The sequence below is a fragment of the Zalophus californianus genome, chromosome 1, assembly GCF_009762305.2.
Source record: "Zalophus californianus isolate mZalCal1 chromosome 1, mZalCal1.pri.v2, whole genome shotgun sequence".
Taxonomy (NCBI): domain Eukaryota; kingdom Metazoa; phylum Chordata; class Mammalia; order Carnivora; family Otariidae; genus Zalophus; species Zalophus californianus.
In genome coordinates, this window is record NC_045595.1 from 120463467 (window position 1) to 120489391 (window position 25925).

General features: G+C 36.5%; 1 protein-coding gene across 2 annotated transcripts; it reads left to right on the forward strand.

Moving 5' to 3' along the window:
* The first annotated feature begins 1373 nt into the window (after positions 1 to 1373).
* LOC113917965 lies at positions 1374 to 25925 on the forward strand. Of its 2 annotated transcripts, none has more exons than XM_027586075.2 (7): positions 1374 to 1509; positions 8601 to 8742; positions 11711 to 11804; positions 16147 to 16265; positions 19025 to 19167; positions 22106 to 22303; positions 25729 to 25925. In XM_027586075.2, exons 1-7 carry the CDS (start codon positions 1499 to 1501, stop codon positions 25838 to 25840), a joined length of 819 nt encoding a protein of 272 aa, XP_027441876.1. In that variant the 5' UTR covers positions 1374 to 1498; the 3' UTR covers positions 25841 to 25925. The 2 variants fall into 2 exon arrangements, with proteins under 2 accessions (XP_027441876.1, XP_027441877.1); XM_027586076.2 differs by having other exon boundaries at positions 19046 to 19167.

Sequence of the window (25925 nt, forward strand, 5' to 3'; positions counted from 1 at the left end):
ATGAACCCCTAGGGTACTACAGAGCTTTTGCTTGAGGCAGTGGAAGAACAGAGTAGTTACTATGGGCTAAAAAGCTAAAAAGATAAATCAAGACAGGTTGTGATTTACTTACCTTAATTAATTCATTTCGGGATAATATTGGTCTACATTGTTGACTTGGGGAAATTCCAAGGATGCTTAGAAAAGTCAAGGGTAAAAGAGATGCCTGATATTTGGCATCTCTGCCCCTCTCATGGAAAAAAAAAAAAAGAGAGCTATACTATTTTAGATATTTGATAGTTCCTTAAAAACTATACTAACCTGGATAGAAATAAATCAATTTCTGGATCTTTATCAAATATGTTAAATTACATATATATTTTTTAACTTGGAAGGTTCTTATGCTAGCTTTGAGCCTAAAGCATTTGGAATGTAAAATTGAAGTTCTAACAGAAACTTAATGCGGAGGAGAATATGTTTTCACTCTTTTGATATGAAACACATTCATAAGATTACTGAAACGTTTTCAGTCTATGGATGGATTACTGCCCATGAGAAAAGGGAATGAAAAGATAAACATGATGCTTTTTCCAAGACATGCCAAATATCTTCTTTTGAAACAAGGTTTTGAATAAAATCGTTCCCTAAATGTCTTGTTCTCTGAAGCAGGAAAGACTATGGAAGTGTTTACCGTGCTTTTGGCAAACAACAAATTCTCAGTCTTCAAAAACACAGCTAACATTTTTCTATTTTGGGGAAAGGTTTAGAAAACTTTTATTTTATCAGCCCATGAAGTTAAAAATTCACGGTGTTCTCTACTACACACATAGTAGGCACTCTAAACAAACTGGTTGGACCAATCAATGAATATACAATATAATGTAATATTCTTTTTTTCTATGAAAAGTTGCAAATATTTGCTTTGAAATAAAAATCTATTATTAATCTATTATTCTTTTTTGTGCACAACTTTGTGTCTTCGATTCAAAGGCGTTTTATCTGAGCAAGTTTCAAGCAGGAGTTAGGTAATTTCCCTTTTGCTCCTTCTGCTAGTTCTGAAACTACGGAAGAGAAGCAAAAAACCAAATACTGAGGGGTATAGTGCACAAGTGCCACTTCGGCTAAACCCAAGCTGGATGCAAACAATTCATGAAATACTGGAACTGAAGACGGCAAAGTTTTCAGGGATCCATAGAGGTTTGTTCCCTCTGCTTTCATTTATGCTTCTATAGTCAAGGTTCAGTTATACCACAATGTAGACAACTCCCTGGAAACAATGCTCACTGCTATGCTGCTCCAGTAACACAAGAATTCCTTTGATGAGCTCTAAGAGATTGGTAACAATACCTTCTGAAAGGCCAGGTTGCTAGGTAACAGCTTGTTTCCTCGGTCACAGTGAATACATGGAAGACCCTCAAAAGAGGCAGCAGATTCTTGGTGGACAGCTCTCATATCCCCTCCTGGGAACATGATGAAAAATGTCTTTGGAAAAATAGCTTTATGAGGGCCAGAGCAAGACATGTCCGAAAGGTAAGAAAAATAAAACGTTAAAAGGAACATTACTTGAGAGAAAACAAACCTAGAAAGGGTTTTAAATTTCATTTAAAAATATAAAGTCATGCACCATGTATTACTGATGAGGACTGCTTTGAGCCAGAGGCAAACCCTACTGCCACCCTCTCTCCTAACACCATGCAACTATTTACAAATGCAATCCAGTTGGTCATTGAGGCAGAGAGAGGCAGCCGTAACTGTTTTAGCCAATGGTATGTCTATAAATACACAGGGCTCTTTGGGAGAGCATGCAAGAACTGCAGGAGAAAGATAGGCAAGAAAATCAAAAGTAAACAGTTGTTAGTTAACATCTATTAGTTATTAGTTAATATTAGTTAATGTCTACTAACTAATCAAATTTAAATAAAGTTATTACCACAAAAACCGGACTTTTACTAGCTCAATAAAGCCAAAAATCAGATTAAGAGACCAAAACCCAATCCTTGTTTCCTCACTTTTAAATTGCATAGCTGTTTCATAAATGTTTCTCAAAACATGCCAATTATTAGACAATATACAATTAAAGGGTTTGCAAGTTTCTTGAAATTTTTTTGTCTTTATGTTGGTGTGTAACTTGGCTCTCATCTTTCAAAAAATGACATTTGCCATTGAATTTTCAGGATTAGGTACACTGTGGTTTCATATGAGTACATGGAACTTAATGATAGCAGCCACTTACTGTCTACAGCTAAGAGAGGAATCATGCTCAGGTGTGGGGTTTAGAGACCGAAGCAGTTCCCTTACCAAAGTTCTTTTTTGTTAACAAGCTGCGTATATCTCAAACAGTGCCTCGATGTTGTTGACTTTAATATTGAAACTGTGTCATAATTTGGAGAAATGTACATGTGAAATAATAGTTTTTAAATGGGTAAGAAGTTCTGCGAAACCTCATATACTTTATTTTCCCCCACTTGCTAATACCATTTAATACACAATACCAGAGGAGACTTATTTGTGAGCTCTGTATAAAATGGTATTTATGATCAATATTATTACTTTTAAATGAGTAAATATCCATAGAATTATTTTAAATACAGTGTAAAAAGTGATGTCCACTTTAAACTTTAATCTTTAAATTTTGAAGGAAGGAAGGAAGGAGGGAGGGAAGGTAGGTTGGAAGAGAAGGAAAAAAGAAAGCAAAAGAAAAAAACATTTATCAGTGCTATTATTTGTTCAATCACATTTCTGCACATCATGAAACAAGAGTCTTGTTCATACTACCGTCCTCATATACAGTCGGTTTCATCTGGGATTTTATTGTTTTATCCCTGTTCACAAGATCCACCTCAATCCCTTATTATCCCGTAGTGGGTCCATTCTTCTCTCTTGTAGTGTGTAGTGGTTGAATTTTCTATTATAACAGCATATAGCACAGTAAAACATTCTTCAAGCATTGAAAACCTTCTAAGTAGCAGCTACATATGTTTACAATAAAGTTCTCAAAATTTCTAAATATTATCTTGCAGAGGGAACACTGAGGTACCTCAATCTCTTTCTCTTCATTGCTTCTGGCATTTAAATATATCTATGCTTCTGTAAATGTCAGTGAACCCACTACTGGTTATTGAAGTTTACAAGCTTTCCCCCTGGTGAAGTTTGTTCTTTTACTTTTGTTGTACCTTAATTTGGGGGGCCTATTTGTGTTTATAAGAATGTTCACGGAGCTGAAGAACAGGATGAAAATGTATCCTGTATCAAACTGCAAAATTTAAAGATTTTAAGTTCACATAAAATTTAAATCTGACTCATTCAGACAGAAGACAAGAAATGACAATTCTAGTTGTGCTTTTTCCAAATATATTGTTATATGGTTTTACAATCTAAATTTAAGATATACCTGTTAAAATTCCAGGTTGAGGGTACTGAGATACTTTTGGAATATCTGTAAAACACGTAGTTTTTTGGAGCAACACTGAAGGGGAGAAGAATATGCCACCCAAAATATGCTATTTTGGCATAATGATTATTTTAAATAAAGTTAGTTAAGAAATAGCTGGTGCAAGAAGGACACTCTGATCCTCTTTTGTCTTCCTGAAAGCAGGAAATAAATCTCCCATGCGAGGGTATCCTCCCTGGATCAGGAGGGTGGAAGGCATTGTTATCACCAGAGACAGAGAATTTAAGGCCAAGAAGGGTGTACAAACAAATATTTACTACACCAAGCTCAAACTTGACTTGTCAATTCTTCAAAAATTTATTATTTCTTAGTCTAGAAGGTATAAAGTTGCCTAATTTGGTCATTTCTTTGAGTCTCATATTTTCATTGGGCTCCCGCACATGTGAAATTAAATTTGCTTTCTCCTGTTAATTTCTGTTATGTCAACTTAACTATAAGACCAGACAAAGAACCTAGAAAAGAAGAAGGGGAAAGTTTCCCACCCCTACATTTTATTGGTATATTATTATTTACCCAATTATGGGTTTAGTCAGGAACTTCATTTCAACCCATCAGAAATTTAAAAACCTGGTATACCCGATTTTCCATTTTAGAAATGAACTCATATCAGATTTCCTCTGACTTTATGAGAATTCCATTCAGAGTATTTTTTTTTAAGATTTTATTTATTCATTTGAGAGAGAGAGATAGAGCGAGCAGAAGCAAGGGGAGAGGCAGAGGGAGAGGGAGAAGCAGGCTCCCGTCTGAGCTCGATCCCAGGATGCTGGGATCATGACCTGAGCCGAAGGCAGACGCTTAATGACTGAGCCACGCAGGTGCCCCTCTGTCTTCAATTTCAAATAAAAATTTTCTTTGGTCTGCTTTTTTGGGAGAAATCTCAGCAAAATAAGATAATTTCTGAGTCTTTAAAAAAAATGGGGCATCTTACAGGTTATGTAACTAACTCAGACTTCCACTTCATCCGAGACTGTCTTAATGTGCACATCACTGAAGTCACCCCTGCAAGAGCTGTAAGTGCTGGGAATCCAAGTACCTTGGGCAAGGCACTTCACATCTCTAATGGACAGTTCCTTACCTTTAATATTCAGAAAATGATGGAGACTCTGACTAATAGGGTTGTTTTGTAACATTACTGCTGTCATGACGACTATCACTACTACAAATATAATGATTTTGTAGTTCACATTTATTAAACACTTGCTAAGGATGCCTGGGTGGCTCAGTCAGTTGAGCGCCCGACTCTTGGTTTTGGCTCAGGTCATGGTCTCAGGGTCGTGAGATAGAGCCCTGTGTCAAGCTCTGGGCTCAGCAGGAGTCTGCTTGGGATTCTGTCTCTCCCTCTGCCCCTCCTCCTGTTCTGTCTCTGTCTCTCCTTCTCAAATAAATAAATAAAGTCTTTAAATAAAAGCACTTACTATGTTCTAGGCACTGTACCAATGGCTTTATTACGCATCACAGTCACCAAATGAAGTGGTGATGATTTTGATAAACATTATTATTTTGCTTATATTATTATAACATAACAAACATTCTTATTTTATAGATGAAGAAGCTGAGGCACAGAAAGGTGGCATAACTTGCTCAAGGCACATGAGTAAATGACCAAGAGCTCTTAACCACTAGGATTCAAATTAGATTCATATAAGCTATTATAATTCTTTAAATAACGGCAAAGCTCTGTCATTATTAGGGTGCAGTTGTTATGAAGGGAAATCATTAATACCGATTTTCTTATTCTGATTGCTCCGCTTAACCACATATAAATAATTGCACTAGTTAATAGAACATGTAAATCTGAGCAGCTATTATTTACTGAAAACAAAAGTTAAGCCTCGCGTAGTAGAACCTATGAGAATAGCGTTTCAGGTAACATCAAGCTGTTTTTAAAACCCTCTCTTATCTCCCCTCCACAAAAGAAAATAAAACCAGACACATGTGGTTTAGTTGGTATATTGGTTTACTCACTTTTAATCTTTCTGCCTGCAGCAAACAGCTTATCATAAATTACAAATCTAAACCCTTATGAAAGAGAAATTAATTTTATTAATGCTCCAATATAAAGCTGCCACAGAGGAGGTGCCATGGCTAAAACTGTACAGCATTTGTCAACCGTGATTTATAGTGTCTTTAAAATAGATGGCATTATCTGAATTGGCCATCTATTCTTGGTTTTAAAAAATGTAGAATGACCAACGAGAAGGAATCAGGTGAGCTGAGACTGTTGGATAAAAAGCAACAATAATGTAATTTATCAATTCATGAGCACCTTCCATCAGAAGACTGTAACGTCCTTTACAGTCACGAATTTATATGCCTCATAAATTGTCAGCCACAATGGGTGCTGTCTAATTAAAGTGTCAAGTTGGTGATTATGTAACTTTGTAAGGAGAGTGAAGGAGGAAGTGGCAGATGGTCTAATTTCTGAGGAGAAGCTGAGCTCCTGAGTTGAAAGATTGTTGGGCACCCACATACAAAAGGCCAGGGGACTCCTTTCAGACACCTAGGGATGTCCGAATTGTATTTGTATGACTCAGCTTCTAAGCATTCCATTTATATTCATTGCTGCATCACGAAAAGTTTGTGTTTAGGAAGGAAGGAAAGAAGCTCAGTGTTATTTTTCAGTTAGCCAAGGTCACTTCTCCCAAATCCCACCCAGGTGCCCCCAGAATATTTCTATTATCTCATTAACATCTCTAATTAACATCTCTACTATGTAGAGATGTACAATTATTCCCATAATACAAATGGGTAAAATATAGACAGAACACAAGGATTCTGGATTTAAACCAATTAAAAAATGAAAATAAAGAATGGTCAAAGAAATAAGAAAGGCTAGAATAATATCTCCTTTCATCCAGAATTAATGCTCTAGAGTCCATGGCAATTTTCTTCTAGCATTTACTTCTGAAGAAACAGAACAAACAAGATTTAGAGAATGCCCCTATGGTTTCCACCACAAGATTCCAGCACACTGCCCTTCAGACACTGCACCCTGGTGTGGTGCCCAGAGCAATATGAGGATGTGAGGGATAGCAACTAGACTTTGGAGCCTAAGGAAAGATTTCACACTGAAAGACACTCAGGCTAGTCATCTATTGGTTAGAATCTTCTCAGATAACCTGCCCATGGATGAAACTCTGGACCATACTTCAGCTCATTCTGGGGAAGAAAACACACACACACACACACACACATACACACTGTGGATGTTATCAGCCTATTTACTTGTGTTACCAAGGTTTAATTGCCTTCTATTATTAATAAATGTCTAGTAGTCATCAGGATAATGGCATGAAGAGGTCTTCTAGTTTAAATCCCAAAATCATCTAATGTAAACTAAGATGATATAATTTTCAGTTATTTTTAAACTGAATTTCACCTTGAAATGGTTGTACTTAGCCTGTAGCACTGCACAAGAAAAGGACAGTAAAAACCCAATCAACTGGATCTCTCTTGTCAGATTCTTTAATTATATGACTTTATTGTGTTTCCTCTGTGCTTTCTTTGGAGAGACTGTATAAGCAAACTATGACCATTTCTCATACTTCAAATTAAAAAAAAAAAACAAGAGAGAAGGAAACGTCTAGATTATTTTATTACCACTGTGTAACCGTCACTGGAGTTTGGAGTAACAAGACGATAGTCACTGATGAAAGATTCAGCCATGTCCACTATCTAGTTTCCTGATTTCATTTTGGCAGAAAATCACCCAGCATATTTTAATGAAGACAAATGAACCAAAAACTCAACTAAACTTTCACCCTCTGTTTATCCCGATATATTATTCCATTTTCTCCCAATTTTTTCTCCCTGATTGTTGGCCAAAACTCCAGTTATCGATCATGGGATATACCTGCCTCAGGGAATAATAAATTTCGCATAATTTGCTGTTGTTCTTCTAATGTTTGTTAATTTGTTTAAGTGGCAAGACACACATTGGGAATTTCAAGAAACAATATCCAAACTATTAATGAATTGCTCAAGTGGGAAAAATATGAGAAACATACATTTTTTTGGCTTTTGCACATTATTAAGACCAAATTCTTGATTTGCTCTTTAGTTGCAGATGGAGGAATAATTTTCTCTTTGATAATAGGGCACAGTTGTTTTATTTTTTTAATGCCACAGTAGTGTTATTTTTGGAATATGATGTAGTGGCTATGCTTTTCTACTGTATCAGCTTAGTTAATACATGAAAAATAAAAGATATTTCTATGTTGTACTTTATGAAGACAACCTCATATACAAGAGACATGTGGTTTCTTACAAGCAAAATTGCTATGGAGGCATAATAATTGTGCAATAAAATATAGAAGGTCATCTCTTAAGATTCTTGGAGCCTGAAAAATGATGTACCAAGAGTAAAAAGAGGCCAGAAATAAAAACAGATATGATTTCTAGTTTTACTTAACATGAAAAAGCAATATTTAGAAATTATTTTAAAATTGGCTTAAAATAATGTACAGCACCAATTACAGAAAGAGAAACTTGTAACTATTACTGAAGAGATATGGAAAACTGTAAGAAAAACAATGAATAATAAACCAGAGAATTACTAGGAGAGCAGAAAAGACATTTTATGTCTCAGGGGCATAAAAATGGGGATACAGAGAGCGCTGGACTGTTGTTAAGCAAAATGCTTGAATAGTCTTCCAAAGTGAGTAAAATTGATTAGAGAACCTGACTTTTTAATTTGTTTCCCACCAATCTGTAGAAATGTAAGAGGTTTGGGGAAAATTTGTAAGGGCCAGATTAATGAGGAAACCAATCGAGAGTTGAAGGGTGCTGTACCAGATCAGCTGCTGGAGCTCCACTAAGAAAGATGTCTTCCTATGAGGGCTGACTTCCTCATTCATATCTTAGAAGCATGCATGTGCATTTGTGTGTACCATTAGATTTGCTTTTCTAGCACAGGCAGTCCACTAGGCCCTCTTGCCTTTTGGGGGAGAATCTGCCTTAAATGATTATTAGCCATAAAAATGTGCTTAGGGCTGAGACAAGATGTCAAAGTCCTTCTGAGATCTAGGTAAATTTCTAGGACATCAATTATCCTCTAGGTGGAAAAGTTGCTGCTTATTATGTGTTGCTACTGCTGTTATAGACAAAGGTATTTACAGTTAAAGATTTTAAAAGAGATGCACAAACGCTCTGAACATTTTCTTTCGCTCAGCTCCTCAGGTCGAAACACAAGCAGTCAGATTTGCCTGTCTAGTTCATCGTCCTGCTCTGATCCGAGTGAGTCACACACCTGGTCAGCTCTGACAAGGAACAGAACATTTCATCCACATTCGGATTCTGGAATATCATCCCTGGTAAATATGCTTAATTAGCTCTTTACATAGGGCTATGTTTATAAAATGTACTTTATCTTATATTGAACATTTTTTATTAAGTGTATAAGCTTCTTAAATCTACCCTTGTAACTGGGGAGGAATGAAAGTTTGATACTCTCAGTCCCAACTCTGAGAGGAGATGGAAAGAAGCTGGAATGGAGGAAGGAAGACAAAGGTGGAGATGAATAGAAAAGGTAATGACCACAAAAACAGAAATGGCATGCCTTCCTCTCCCCACCTCTGCATTCAAATTCTGTCTCTAGTCTAAGATTTATCTCCTTTCCTTCTGGAATGTCCTTTGTCCACAAAATACATTTTTTTCCTTCCAAACTCACCACTTCCAAGACTTTTTCCTAACCCATCTCAGTGGAACCATGTGTGATTTTCCCTCCTTTCCTTTATTTATCATTGTTCCATCTATCCAACATTGGATCCAGATGAGTCACTCAAATATCTGCCTCCCAAATTATAGAAAATGAGTTTTTCAAGCACAAATGCCAAATTTTATTTAACTTTAAATCCCTGGTGCCTGATACACAGCAGGGCACAGTATATATTTTTGAATAAATGAATGAAATAAAATGAAGCATACCAACTTTGAAAATATTTATTGAACCAATGGATTAATCACTTGGTCCATCAGAATTAAAAAAGGAAAAACAGGGGCGCCTGGGTGGCTCAGATGGTTAAGCGTCTGCCTTCAGCTCAGGTCATGATCCCAGGATCCTGGGATTGAGCCCCACATTGGGCTCCTGGCTCAGCAGGGAGCCTGCTTCTCCCTCTCCCTCTGTCTCTCCCCCTGCTCATGCTCTGTCTCTCTCTGTATCTCTGTGTCTCAAATGAATAAATAAAATCTTAAAAAAAAGGAAAAACAAAAAGACACAAATATTCACTATTCCTTTAGGAAGAAGCAACAGTCACTCAACTGCAGCACATTGACAACCTTACAGAAATATAAACAAAAAAATGCAATGGCTCATTTTCCTACAAGGTCAGAAATTGTGAAATCAACCACATACCTCCTTTAAAAAGCAAACAGTTTTGTACAAAATTGGATGACAGTTGAAAAATGGAAACTTTCTTCTCAAACACAGCTTTAGGTTAGGTTCTTTTTTTTCCCAGTAAGATCATCATGAAATAGTACAAAAAGGCAATGGGGTGTGGCAACTCCAGGGAGTTTAACTTCTAAGAAATTTTTATTCTATGATAGAAGGAAAAAAAAAATCCAAAAGCACATTGGAAGCTGGGGAAAAAGCTTCCATAAACTTGTGAACTGAATGACCAAGAATAGTCCAGGGACCACATTCCTCTATAACCTTAAATTTGTGCTTCTTGGTTTTTTAAAGACTATTTCTAAAGAATGAGTGAATTCCTTGAAAGCATGTTAGCAAATCCTCAGATTTTCTCAAAGAATTGCTCAAGCATTAATTAGCTTTTTCATGTTGCTATAAATAAGGTAGAGAGCTTTTGTTATTAGTTTTATTCTTTAAATGAAGACATTGAAATACTTACTGGCACCACCATGGTCATTCAGTGAGTAAGCAATAAAGATCAAAAATCAAAAATAAATGCTTATTAGAAAGCCACCTCCTTTCAATTTATTTTGAGTCAGCATGTTCCAAATTCTGCTTCACAAAATGCATGAGACCCGTGTGCGGCTCCAAGAATAAAAGGTTCTATGATTTAAAAGTCCAGGGGAACACTTTGTGAATATAGACTCACAATGTATATTAGCATAGAAAGGCTCTGTGGAGTCCTGTAACAAAGAGAAACGCTTAACTCAGTTTAATCCAGAGCCTCATAAGCTTATTCAGTGGTGGAAATATTTTTTGTTGGTATTAGACACACAAATTTACAGCTCAAGCAAAATATAAGCTATGTGAAATGCTGCTCTGTGAGATGAAAGGAGTTGTTCCAAATACCCTAATGACCTTTCTTTATGTCAAAAATTCTGGGGCTGTTTGTCTATGTGTACAAAACTGGCTAACTGGAGATCGAATCTGTGGTGTATTTAACACAATGCTCTTTTCTGAGTAATATGCCTTTTGTTTGTGTTAAATTTGAAACTATCATAAGCTATATAAGATACAGGGAATTGTGATTGACTACAACTTCAATAATAGTAAACAATATAAAATTGCCCCAAATATGGTCTTGGCACATATTCTGGTCAGTAATATACTGTCCGGAATGAGGAAGATGACTAGACCTGAAATATTTCATTCACTACTGGCTACACATTTTAAGAGGAATGTCAATAAATTGGAACTCTTCCCAAGGAGAATCATATGTTCTTGTTGGATAGTTAATAATCTATAAACCATGATCTGTAAGAATTGTATGACTTAGGAAGAAGATGACGACTGTTACAAACACTTAATATAGTAGACATGTGTGGCTTCTGTGTAGCCTCAAAAGGCAGAACTTTCACAACTGGAGCAAGTTAAAGAGGCTATGGGCCCCATACAATAAAGTAACTTCAACAATTAGAACTGTTATAAAGTGGGAAATGGAATGAGATTTCTCAATCTAAATAAACCAGGTAATTTTATAAATTTTATAATTTTATTAAGCATTTTAAATTTGGTAGAATAAACCAATGTTGTATTACTCCTTTATATTCTATCAGATTTTATAAATGTACTAGTGTTACCAGTATGAGGCATTGTTATCTGTAGCCCCTAATATACATTCAATAAATATTAAAGGATGATTTATCAGAGGTGGTATAAAGTGGATCCATGAATGGGTACACATATGTATTTCTGTTGTCATTTACCATTAAATATAATTTAGAATGAACTAAAGTGACTTCTATAAGGACACTGTTAGGTACTTGGAGTTCAATTTGGCTGAATGTTTGGCAATGATTTGTGTTACTTTTACACATAAAAGTAAATGAATCACATATTGCCAGATGCTATTTCTCTTCTTTCGTATTTTAAAGCTTCCATCAGACTCTTTTAAGTACCTCACTTGGCACAAGGTAGAACAACATGACATTCAAGGAAGTCAACTGCGTTGCCCAAGAGTAAGAGAAGGTAAAGAACAAATATGTGTATCTTTGTGTGTGTGCTCTAAGTAGATTTTATTTGTGGATGAAAAACATTGCTTGGGGGAAAAAGATATTACTTAGAGAGAAAAATTTCCTTTTTCAAGACCATAGAATTACTAATATAGCTAGTGAAGCCACTTTAAAGCACATTCATATATCTGATTATATAAATAATAAATGTTCAGTATTAAATCCTGGAAAAATAGAAAGATAAAAAAGAATCTGTAATTCCACTATCCAGAAATAACCACTGTGACTTTTATTTCCATTTAATCTTTTTTGAAAAATATATACACATACTTCCTTACAAAATTATACAATTTTGTTTCTTGAGTTTTTCCACTTATGTTGTTATTGTGAGCATTTCTTCTATGTTATTAAACATTACCCAAAATGTGGTTTTTAAAGGTTGCATATTTCTCCATCATATGGATATTATTAAATATATTTAACCAATGATCTTTGTTGGAATTTTCATTTATTTACAATATTTCATGATCATGAATGACACTGTCACTTCAATGAATAACTTTAACCTGATTTAATTCTACCCATTGGTTTTTAAAACACCAAGTGGGAATCTAAATAAACCGGATAGTTTCATTTTATATTTTCACTAAGCATTTTAAGTTTGGTAGAACAAACCAATATTTTACTCTTCCTTTTCATTCTATCAGATTTTATAAGTGTACTAGTGTGACAGTATGAAGAATTGTTATCTGTAGACCCTAATACATAATGTTTGATTTTTTTATAATTAGCTTTCAATAGATTCTATATTATGTAAGAACAGGCACTATGCATTTCTCATGTCTCTTTTGCATATCCTATAAGCTGATGAGATAATATTAGACATAATTCGGCTCCAGTATTTAGTCTTTATAAAACATCAAATATCTTGGCTATCTTCCATCCATATTTGCAGATTTGCCATTATATTGTATATTGTACAATTGTAGTATTGATTTAGAACAAGTTGCTTTAAATATTCACCTGCTCATTTCCCTCTCTCAATGGCATTACTTTACCATACAATGCCTTTCTTCTTTCACTCAAACTCAGTTGACAAAGGCAGGTTACAAGAGCATCATTTTCTGAAACATTGAATAAAATATGTTCTTATGTTTCAACTCTGTCAGCTCAGTTTCCAGCTAAGTATTGACTCCTATTTTTAAAATATTAGTAGATAGTACTACTAGAGGTAAACTCAAGTTGTCCTGTGGGGACCTGAGAGAGAATATTTTTCAAAGAGCCAGAAATTACGGGGAATTAGGAAGAAAGGAGACCAAAAAAGTGGAGACCATGTGTGTCACATGAGTAAGAAGTCTACAGGCAAAAAGGAAGAGATGGCTATACCAGGGACCACGGTGGGCAGGGTTCAGCTGGTTCTTAAACTCTAGTGTCAGGACAGATCACCCAGAGGCTTGTAGAAAATGCAGTTTTCCAAAACCTTCTCTCAAAGAATCTGATGTAATTAGTATGAAGGGGGCCCAGAAATTTGATAATTGTAAAATTATCAAGAAATTCTGTTACAGATGATCTGAGGGCCACAGTATGAGAAACGCTAGTTTAGGAAGTTTGAAGGGAAGAAATTGGAACTGAAAGTGAAAAGATTGATACAATAAGGGTTTTGGCATTTCTGTGTGTGTGTACGCGCGCATGTGTGGTGGTGGTGGTGGTGGTGGTATGGTGGTTGATGGTTGATGGTTGTGCTCTAATGAGGCAAAAAGAAATTGTATTCTGAGCATGGGTGGAGAGTTGAAGTTTAGAGGGAACTGCCAAACTGAAGACATTGGGAATAAAATATAGGAGTAAACTGAAAATGAGTATGTGTAAAGAGAATCCAATGGCCTCCCCGCTTCCCTGATTTAAGTGCCAGGTCATGTGCTGAGGCCATCAGTCAACAAAGCCAATCCCACATGAGGACCACGGTGGCCAGTCATGCAGAGGACACCATTGCTCTGCAGATAAGGCACATTTTCCTTCCATAGACCATTAATAAAACCCAATCTCTCGCAAGTGACTAGTTGTAAAAGGAATGGAGCATGATCTAGGGGATGGAAAACATTGGAACATCCCACCACCTTGAACTGTGAAGAACATAGATGTCCCTTGTTCATTGCCTTTCATTTTGTTTAAGTTTTGTTTGTGCATGTGTGAGATGGAGAACAAGTGTTCTCAAAAGCATTCTAATAACAATTACCCTCCTCCTAGATTAGATCCTGAAACACCCATCAAAACTACTTCAGTTCATCTCAGTTGTACATCTGGGAAGAGTTCTTAAGAGAAGAAAGTTATCTGGTGTGTGAGAAACAGCAATTTCCCAAGGCTTTGATGGCCAGATCAAGACTGACTTAACTCCTCCCAATTAAATGAAGCAAACGAGCCAACTGTTGGCAGAATTCTTTTAAACTATAGATGCTTTCTACTTGAAAATCCCTCAGCAAGTTAATTCAGTCATTTCTGCTGAGTTACAAATCCAGTGAGGGGACAAAGAACAAATTCAGAGATAGCAGGAGAAAGCCAACATTCCAGGGCTGTCAGAGATTCCAGACTATAGTTCTAAACTGCTAAGATATATCTTCAATTATCAACCATGTCTGAGTTTTAAAAAGAAAGAATCCAATTTAATATAACTCCTCACAGTGGAAGTGACCTTTGGCTTCCAACTTCAAAGAAATCTTTGAAAGCTGCTTTAAAAAAATAACTGAAAGAACAGAAGATCGATAGAACTCAAACAAACAATATAGGGCAGAGTTTAATAACTCTGGGGGTATCTGTTGCACAAAGTAAGCTACCAAATTTGGGGGCAGTCGTATTGCAGACAGTAGAGCCTGAGGTCTACCCAGTCAATCAGATAATCGTCCAGTTTTCCAATTCTATGACTTTTAATTCCAATCAGCCTAATCAACCTAGAAGAACATTTCTTAACACAAGGATGTTTTATTGTTAGGATACTTCAGGGTTATGTGATTTCCTAGGTGGCAACAGTACAGTTCATTATGAGAGAAATGCCTGAAAGGTCAGGTTGCACCTCGGCTTCCACCTGCGTCTGAGGAAAGAACTGATATTTGTGTCAAAATAACAAAACATTGGACTCTTTTATTGCCTTCCATAAATCCTTCACAAATGGACTCATTATCTCCCATCAGAGCCCAGACAAGACTGTCACAAAAGCAAAGTTTGTTCCTGATGCCTGTAGTAACCTCTTTAGTATAACTCTTTCTTTTCACCTCTGAACTGAGAATCACACATTCCAGAAAAATGTAGACGGGGAAGGGTGCACAAATGGTACCAGGTAGGACTCATGGAAACACAGATGCTGGAACTGGGAGGCAATTGAAATCACTGAGCTTAGGATTGCTGTCAGGGGTCCAGTTAATATCACAACAGACCGAAGTTTGCCTGGGTAACACAATAGAGCTGTAATTTCTCAGAGAGAAATACATCTTATCAGTATTTTTATAAAGCATTATGAACTTCAAACAAACATAATTTCTCATCGTACTCAGCTGATGTTGGGCTCTTGATGCTAGTCTTCCCTGTATTTTGGCAGCTATGGAAAACTAAAGTGCAGAAAATTAAAATTAGTCATCTGGAGTCACACAATCACCTAGCACCCAACCTCAGACGGTAGACAGGATCTCCTTTCTCTAACCATGGAAATCTTGTGCAAGCCTGATTTGGAGGACAGCAGAATTAGGAAATAGTGGGAAATGAATTTGGAAATGGAGACTGAGATAAGATCGTGGAAAACCTTGCTTGGCAAGCTGGAATTTTCCATCTCTAACTGGTAGGCAGTGAAAAATTCTGAAATGTTTTAAACACATGAGTGTGGCAAAAGCTCTGTTTTAGGAAAGCTGGGTGGCCATGTGTGTCATTTATATTGAAGGAGAGATGATTGCCAACAAGGTGTTCCAGGAGAAAGGAGCTATAGTTCAGGTAGGGAGATACGAGGGTCTAGACACTGAAGAGAAGCAGGGCGGATTCTCAAGGGGGAAGTGACGGAACCAAGTGGCTAATTGAGTCGAGAGACAAGAGAGGGAAAGTCATGAGTCACATCCCCAAAGAGAAAATTATATGAAGACTAAAATCATTCTACTGGTGATTTTCTTACCTACCTGCGTTCGAAATACTTTCCGTAGGGGTAAAAGTTAACTTATTTTGTTACTGCTCACACTCTTGGGGCACAATGTGGGCCAACTCATGTTTTCCTCAATCCTGATATCGAGTAGAAGTTTAAAACAACTGGCCAAATATCAAGCAAAGGTATCAGTCCTGCCACCATTAACCTACTTCCAAGATCTCACCTTGTGATTTTTGCCCAGGACCCTCCACAGAAGAGTTGCTCTTCAGACAGGAGGAGTGTACTTTGCCTGCTCGGAAAAGAGTCCTTGAAAAAAACAAATGGGAAACATGGCTACAAGAAAACTGGGAAGACTGCACGGTGAGAACTTAAAAGACAGGAAAAAAGTCTCTTTTCAGCATTGATTCAGTTATGACCCCCCCCCCCAAGGGCAGTATCAAAACTCTAAGCATTCGTTCGCCATTTTCTCTAAAACTAGTGGTGTTTGGGCTTCTTCACCTCTTCTTCATCATAACATGTTTCTTATTTTCTAACCTGTATCTTATCCTAATATTGCTGAACTTCGGAAAAGTTTAAAATACTTGAGAATGAAATTGTTCCTTTTGATAATAATAAGTGTCAAATGTTGGACAATATTCCTCATCAAAGAGTTTATGATGCAATCTGGAATCCCTTGAACAATGCAGTAAGCCAAAAAGTTTGAACAGCTGGAGCAGCCAGCCTGGTCTGAACAGAACTATCCAGGAACAAATAAAGCTTTTTACCAGTGAAAAACAGGAGCTGTGATTTGTTGGTGCTGAAATGGACCCAGCTGGCAGAGCTGCTAACATTGAAACAGCCCCTGCCCTACGTCAGCCGGGGTGCTACAAAGCTATGGGACTGAGGTTCCTCAAGCCTCTAATTCCGGCTGGCTCCAGTCATGGTAGGCAGAGAACTGGGGGTGTAACTGGGAAGGATGTGTTGCGAGCAATAAAAGAGTAAATCAACTTCTTGGCAACAGAGTGGGATGCCAATATTTTTGTCTTTTGGAGTGATCAAAGTGTACGTGAAGAATTTAGGAAGTCTTCCAGAAATAAGACTCAGTTTAAAACCTGCTCACTGGGGCCTCTTGATGCCTCTTTTGCTTCACAGTTTGACCTTAGATGTTGTAGCATTATGGCATTACAGGGCGGGAAGGAGCTTCAGAGAGGGTCTGTTCTAAATCCCTTCCTTTCAAAAAGGAAAGGGAAGTCCAGAAAGGCATGATTTGCCCAAGGTTGTACATCTTGGTAGTGGAAGATATAAAAGTAGAATATTGTTTCCCCTGCATGGTGCTTCCTTTTCCTTTTAGAATTTAAAATTTTCATATGGGTAGATATATTCTACTCTTAAAAATTAAACCGTACACCTATTTATTTGTTTAAAAAATTTAAACGATATACCTGAAACTTTGACCTCCATTCCCAGAACTACCATTAGAGGTAATCATTTCAGTATATATATGCATTCATTCTTTATAGCTGCCATTTAAACTATGGATATATTGTAAAGGCCAGTGGAGCCTTCCTAATAAATTATCATAGAAAATTTAATTGGCCTTCAGATAACTGTACTCTAAGAGAAGGGCTAAATAAATTCTAACTACCATAGAAAACTTAATTGGAACATAGTGGTCCAAAAAAAGCCTTTCTGAGGAGGTGACATTCAATATAGAGATAGATATAATCACTTATCATTTCTTAAGTTTTATTTCAAAATTAAGACCTTTTATACTTTTGGAAAATGGAACTTAAAGTATCAAAGTTTATGTTTAATGTGTAAAAATTTTAAGACCTTAATGATCTTTTTAAAGATAGAGATATCTATATTTCTTTAAAATAGTAAATTATTGGGGCACCTGGGTGGCTCAGTCGGTTAAGCGTCTGCCTTCGTGATCCCAGAGTCCTGGGATTGAGCCCAGCATTGGGCTCCCTGCTCAGCGAGAGCCTGCTTCTCCCTCTCCCGCTCCCCCTGCTTGTGTTCTCTCTCTCTCTCTCTGTCAAATAAATAAATAAAATCTTTAAAAAAATAGTAAATTATTTTGATTCAAATTTTTTTAAAAGGGGATTGCCATTTTATTCAATAATTTTATTGAAAGAAGTAGGAAGGTGAAAATGAAGGGCGGGGAATCGGAGGGGGAGACGAACCATGAGAGACTACGGACTCTGAGAAACAAACTGAGGGTTCTAGAGGGGAGGGGGTGGGGCATTGGGTTAGCCTGGTGATGGGTATTAAAGAGGGCACGTTCTGCATGGAGCACTGGGTGTTATACACAAACAATGAGTCATGGAACACTACATCAAAAACTAATGATGTAATGTATGATGACTAACATAATAAAACAAAATTTTAAAAAATGTAAAAAAGAAAGAAATTGATGGCAAAAATGTGGAAATAAAATAAGTTGACTTTTAGGAATAAAGTTTACAAGGGCAATGCTGCCACCAAAAGTGGCTTTAATTTTCTTTATATCAAAGCTGACTGATGTTAAAAGCAAAAATAAAATATCTAGTATCTGTTAAATGTGGTAAAGTCATTTTTACGTATGTATCCCTAGCTACTTTAAAACAAAATAATAGCTCCATCTTTTGAATGATGGTATCTTTTTGAAATCTTTTAATTATTATTTTTAGGTGTCATTTTTTCTTTAAGAAGAAAAGGGGGGACAACACTAATTTTCATAATACACGGAAGACAAGTTAGCACAGGGGTAGGATGGGATGAAATATTTTCAAATGTGATTTTTGAGTATTTCCAAGGAGGCTAAGAATAACTAATCATTTAAATCAGTAATTCCAAAACAGAATTTTATCCCTTCCACTCTTTACCCTTAGAAAATTTCAGAATCAGTTTCAAGATCCTGCCCTCCCCACCTCCAACCTTGTATGTAATTCTAATCAGGATCAGGTCAGGATCTTCACCTCCCCTACCTTAACAATGAATTTCTGCCACATAATTGTGAGTGTTTGGATGTGTGTTTTAGTGTGCACACCAAAAAACTACTGGTTTAAATAACATATACAACACATTTTTAAGTAATAACTATTTTTAAAAGTTGATAAAAGAACTTGCTTTTACTTTTTATTTATTTTTCCCTTCAGAATTTGAACCTTTCATTTCAGGATTTGGGGGACCCTTATCAAGTTGCAAATTTTAACAGGATTCTTAGAAGACTAATTCGAGTTGAAACCCTCTGGTTAGTGGATAATTCACTGGTGGACTTAAGTACCGTAAGATTGCCAAGGTACCTGCTCTTTAGCCTGTCTAGTTACTAAGTTAAAGTCAAATATTTGCTATTTGGGCATATGGGATCACTGTCTGTACCTACTGTGGCCATATGGTCAGGTCTTAAAGGTAATAGTGCTAAATGATACCTGGGCAAGGCAAAAAGGGAAATTTATACATCATAATGTCACACTTTAGAGGGAAAAAAAATCTATTCCTTTCCAAATTAATATTATCATCAATTTTTAGAGGAGTAATTTGTAATCAGAGAATCATACTGGCAGAAAAACTTGCCGTATCCCTTGTATTGTACACTGGAAATGCAATTACATTATATAAATACTACTGTTGTAACGTAGACATTTTTAATATTTGTTGAGCACCTATGAGGACAGGCTCTACAGGTAGTTAACAAGAGTCTTGGTTTCAAGGTCACATTCTAATGGAAGGGTGAGGGTAGCCAATCAGAATAACAACAGAAACAAACTAAAAGTTTTTTAAAAATATATGGACTCTTCGGTTTTCCAAAGATCCCAAACTCCTGACATTAAAGATAATCTGCCTTTTTGCTCAGGATCGCTTGAGAACTCCTTTTGTAGAGAGCTGCTGTCTGCCTCACCAGGCCCACTGGGTAGGTGGAGTGACGAGAAGTGGGAGATAAAGGAAACCAAGCAGCCACAAGAAGGAAGGGTAAATCCTAGAGCTGGTTAAGGTACATCTCTGAGCATGGATTAAAAAAAAAGACCATCCCAATCACACAGGAGAGGGAAGCAGTCAGGAAATGGAGGAATATGCAATGCGCCTGGGTATCTTCAGTCCTTTCCAAAGCCCCTTCAAAACTCTAGACTTGCATTGCATTTGATTTTACTTATGTTCTTTTTAAGTAATTGCTACACCCAATATGGGGCTTAAGATTAAGAGTCGCATGATCTAGCAACTGAGCGACCCAGGCGCCCCTACTTATGTTCTTTTTAAATAACAAAATTTTAAATACCTAAATAAAAATTCTCAAAAGAAGCTTAATATCACTACTATAAATCAAAATCACTGGCAGTTGATATTGGTTTATTCAGGTTTTTGTTACTGTTTTTGTTTTACCAGACTCCCTTCTAGGAATATAATAGTGATAACATCAGTTATATTTTTAATACATATTTAAATACATATGCAACGAAAACATGTTTAATAATCACATGGCATACTTTAAATACTGAACTAGAAGATCATGTACTTGAAATACCTGAACTTGACCTGATCCAGATCAATAAGCCTCCAAATCTTTGCTATCTTACATAAAAGAGAGAGAGAAACCATAATCATTAAAGAAAAGACTTGCCGGGCGCCTGGGTGGCTCAGTTGGTTAAGTGACTGCCTTCGGCCCAGGTCATGATCCTGGAGTCCCTGGATCGAGTCCCTGGATCGAGTCCTGCATCGGGCTCCCTGCTCAGCGGGGAGTCTGCTTCTCCCTCTGACCCTCCCCCCATCTCATGTGCTTTCTCTCTCATTCTCTCTGTCTCTCAAATAAATAAAAAATCTTTAAAAAAAAAAAAAAAGAAAAGAAAAGAAAAGACTTGCCCCAGATTTAGAGTTCTCTCTTTTGGCTTTTCTTTCTTTAGAAATATAATATATAATATTAAATTATGTAATTGCAATTCAAATTTTACAACTGCCAAATCAATGTGTCAAAGGAGAAAAAAGTTGATGTATGTAATTCATCGTCTCCTTCCTTCTGCCCCAAGGAAAAACACCACACTTGGTTTGCTGCTTTTCACCCCTAACATCTTGCTGACTGGGGATGTGTGATGGGGTGAATCTTAGAGCCTGAGATGGATGTACCATTGAAAATGAGAGAGTGACTGGCAGGCAATAAAAGAATAGATTTCATAGGAGGACAGAGAGAGAAGCAGAGACACAGGAACTGCTTAGGCTGGGTTTTCAATTAGAAATCGTCATAGCACCAAAGTGCTTCTAAAATATTATGTGTAACCTAGAAAAGAGTAAAAACCCAAAGTTATCAAATGTATGATTAGGACTGTGTAAAATGTCCATACGGAGAGAGAGTGGAAGAAAACAAGGAAATGATAAGAACAGATGTGAAAAAATTACAATTCAATTGGGGTCAGGGAGTTCAAACTGGATTTTTCCAATATGGTTGTGTGGAAACTCTCTCTCTGTTTAGCAACATTTTTACCATTAGCAATAATTATTTACTAAGTGGGGTACAAGTTCATAAATAAGTTCCGTGTGTTTCTTTCATGGTATTTAATCCCAACTTATACATAAAGGAATTTTTCCTTAAGGCAAGGTGTCAGTGATAGATTTGAATTATTTCCTCTATTTGCATGGTTTTAAACAATTACAGCTTTAAGGCAAAAATATTGAGAAGCATGATATGTCAGGAAAATGTATTCAACCTAAGTGCCCAACACACATTTCTTCTCCTAAGGATACCTTTTAGTTTTCTTTTATATATGAAAGATTTTTTTTCTAATTCAAAATGCTATTTTTTCAATATAGAATTTAAGTATGGAAAAATAGAAAAAAAAAACTGATCTCACTACTTGGAGGCAATACTCTTCACAAGTTGTTATGCATCTGTGTGAACAACGAGATTGCTGAGATTCACTCATTCATTGCAGCCATTCACACTTTCATTTGAGACATATTACGAATACACCATGGACCAACTATTATGCCAAGTACTGAGTGTATACATTGGAAAAGAAAACAGATTTCTGTATTCAGCAAGCTTATAGTCACATATATTTAGCTTATTTTCTCTTCATATTTTGATATAAATATTTCTCTTCTTTTACAAACCACAGTTTTGGAAAATATCACTGTCACTCCTTTGAGGGGCTATGGTCTAGATGAAGCATGCTAGTCCTATGCAAGATTTGGTAGTTAACCATCTTCTTCAGGAGACAAATGACAGGGTGTTTATTTTTTTTATCCAGATGCAGAGTTTTAAATATGAACAAAAACCATCTCACATCTTTCAAACAATTGCCAAAGATACCTCAGATACAGCATTTATCTGTGGCTGAAAACCACATTGAATCTCTGACCGGGCTCTCCAGTTTATGGTGCACTCCACTAGAATCCCTTACTCTCAAGAGGAACCCTTGTGAGTTTCACACAAATTACCGGAGACGGTAAGGCCCCAAACACCTTTGTCATCTGTGTTCTTCTTTGAATGTTATACTTTGACTAGCTGTTCCCCTGGAGCTTAAATTCACTTGGCAAATATTTATCCTAAATATTACATGTTGAACGTTGCATGCTTCTGATCTCACCTAAAGAACTTTGAAGTAATTTTTTTTAAAGATTTTATTTATTTATTTGACAGAGAGAGACAGTGAGAGAGGAAACATGAGCAGGGAGAGTGGGAGAGGGAGAAGCAGGCTTCCAGCCGAGCAGGGAGCCCAATGCGGGGCTCGATCCCAGGACCCTGGGATCATGACCCAAGCCGAAGGCAGACGCTTAACGACTGAGCCACCCAGGCGCCCCTTTGAAGTGATCTTTTTTTAAAAAATCTATAATTCACTCTTCTCCGAGTTAACTTATGATTGCTTTAAAATTTTAGGCTTCTCTTATAATGTGACTTTACATATACAAAGGTGCTTCATTTTGGACTTTCAAATCCTATGCGTTTTCTCTCATAATGTTTAATAGATACTATGTCTTTTTAAAGATTTCTATGTACAGATTTCTATCAATGTCCATGTGATAGTTTTATAAATTGTTTATTCTGTTTTTTGTTTGTTTTGTTTTTTGGTAGAGAGAGAGCAAGAGTGAGCAGGGGAGGGGAAGAGAAAAAGGGAGAGAGAGAATCCCAAGTAGGTTCCATACCCAGCACAGAGCCCGATGCAGGGCTTGATCTCATGACCCTGAGATCATGATCTGAGCTGAAATCAAGAGTTGGACACTCAGCCAGCTAAGCCACCCACGCACCCCTATTCTCTGGTTTTATTTTCACTCCTTTGGGTCACAAGGGTACCATTAAATAGATACAAAGAAGTAACTGATTCAATCTAACCCAGTGGTTGAAAGTCCTTGAAAACCTGTGAAGAATAAATTTTATTCTTTTGTCACTACTGGAACATTCCTAATGGTAATAATGCAATGTGTACCTTGGGGTATGCAGAAAATTCTCTCTCTCCCTAGCTAATTCCCAGCACAGCTTGTGGGAATTTAAAGGGTAAAAACAAGCCACTGAGTTCTAGAACTTGTATTTGCCCCCAGATAACAAGTAAACTCATGTCTCAGTTTGAATCTATCATACAAAGGATTAGATCATTTCTAGGTTCATACCTGATCTATGATTATGTCTTTCATCTACATTCAACTTCAATAAAAGACATAGCTCTCACTGCCTTCCTTTTTCACACTGCCATTTGCCCATGACAACAACCATATTCCAAGGCCTAGATAATATGACTCTTCAAACTCTGATGTACAACAAAAAATTATCAAAATAAGAATTCTAGTCTGTTATTCCTACATAAATCTTATTACTGCCATTGTCACCCCCATGACTATAGACTGAAGGCAAAATTCATGTTCTGTGATCATAAATTCTCAAATTGCTTTTACATAAGTGAAAACTAGCAACATAGTTGCTTTAAAATTGAACTAATATTTAACCATAATAACATTTTGAAGTTTAAAATTATATTTCCTACAGTCAGAGAAGGTTCAGCTGGACATTTCAACATCATTCATAAAAAGGCACATTTCTAGTCATAAAGGCAATTTATTAGTATTACATTTTAGTTTTGTTAATTTATATGTGGGATTTTATTTTGATCCCAATTCAGTTACTTGCCTCCCTTCAGAGAATGCCTTACAACAATAGAATTAAGATTAAACTGTCTGAAATCTGATATGCCCTGAGGTCTCACTATAAATCTGTCTTCAAAATTTATGATGTGGTATAGAATTATGTGAGAATGAAGGATATAATGAGGTTCTTCTATTTTCTAACGTTAACTCTGTTGGATTGAGTCCAAGGTGGATACAGACGGGCATTCAAGCTATAAAAAGCCAGGTTATATTGACTTGGGTAGTACAGGGTGACTTTAAACAGAAAGATCTGGTCATTTCAAAGTATGAGGAAAGGATTTAAGTATCCACTTCTGCTGAGGAACTAAACTGAAGTCCCAAGTTCATCCAAATTTGGGTTCGGTCACCTAGCCAAAATCCACATTTTGAGGATTATAACAGCATTCATTCTGTCCCTGGGTATCCCTGTGTCCAGGATCTGTGCCAGACCTTCAGTATCCCTTTAGAACATAATCAGAATTATTTAAGTATAAGACTTTCTTGGTCATTGTCACCTACAATTGTGACTGTCTTTCCCTTCCTCCTTTGTTTCAGATCCTCCAATAAGAAGAAAGCACAGTTCAAAAGAGAAAAAAACTTACTGATAAAGCTCATAGTATAAGTCCCAGTAGGTAGAAGTCAGCCCCATGTCCGGGGACACCCAGAGGCAAACCCTTTTACTCTTCTTCAGAAGTCAGTGTGATCTGAGTTCACCATAGTTTTACTTTTTGAAAAGAAGTAGTAGCTAGGGTTTCCTGTCAGTTAAGTCTGAACATTAGGGCCGGAAGACTTAGATTTTAATCTTTGCACGGTCTCCCACAGGCTTTATGATCTTGGATAAGTAACTTAAAATGGGGGATAAAAAGCTGACGGAATTGGTGTGAGGATTAAATAAGATGATATACAGGAAATATTTAGTGCTAAGAAAATTATGTGGCCAAAGAGAGCACCCAACGAGGTTAATACCAACCATTAGTTGTCATGGCATGTCTACTGACAGGTTTCAGTATCTTTCATCCTGGGCAAATCCCAGGACCATTCATTTCCTCTGGTATGAGCCCACAGAACTCCCAGATCTAGAAAAGCTCTCCACTTGAAAGAAAACATTGCTTTATAACACTGCTAGGCATTTGACTACTTTCACCTGGGTTGATGAGCAGGACCCCTTCCTGAACCTGAAGTGACTGTGTAAATCTGAAATGTGATCTTCAGAAATTCTCTCTGTCAAGAGAAAATAACTCAGCACAAGAATATTTCCCACTCCTTCTCTTATACTTCACAGCCAGAATTCTTCCTTAACTATCATTAAACAACATGTGTTTTCTTTACTTCTTCCTTTTTAAAAAAACTTTTTACTTTCTAATGTGCACTTATATCATTATCTCATTCTTTCTCTCATGGTTATTTGGCTAAATTCCTTCATTTTTTCCCTTTATAGAGCTTTGTAAAAACTGCACTGAAATTCTCTTATAAAAACAGACTGTACACAGTCCCACTTCTCTGACCTATACTTATGATCTGTAGAACTATATAGTAGCTCCTGGAGAGGGCAAGCTACAGCAAGGTGATCAGCTCAATGAACATAAATAGTATTTTATTATAACCCTATTGTAAAGATTAAAAAAAAGAATAAAATGATAGCCATTCATCTTTCTTGTAATAATAGGCAAACTCCACTCATTCATAAGGAGAGTAAGTGAAAGACAATGCTTTTGTTCTGTACAGTTACTTTTTTTATTTTTAACTTTTGTTCTAGAGTGTTCTCCTGTTTGCCAAACTTAAAAATGCTGGATGGAATCCTGAAGCTACCAGAAGATTCTTCACCACCAGAAACCAATATTTTTTCAAAAATGTGTATTATATCATAATGCAATTTGTATAGAAAGAAAGCAATCACCAGTCTCTAAAAGCTAATAAATACAGGAGATGCATGACTAAATATTGTTGCTTACC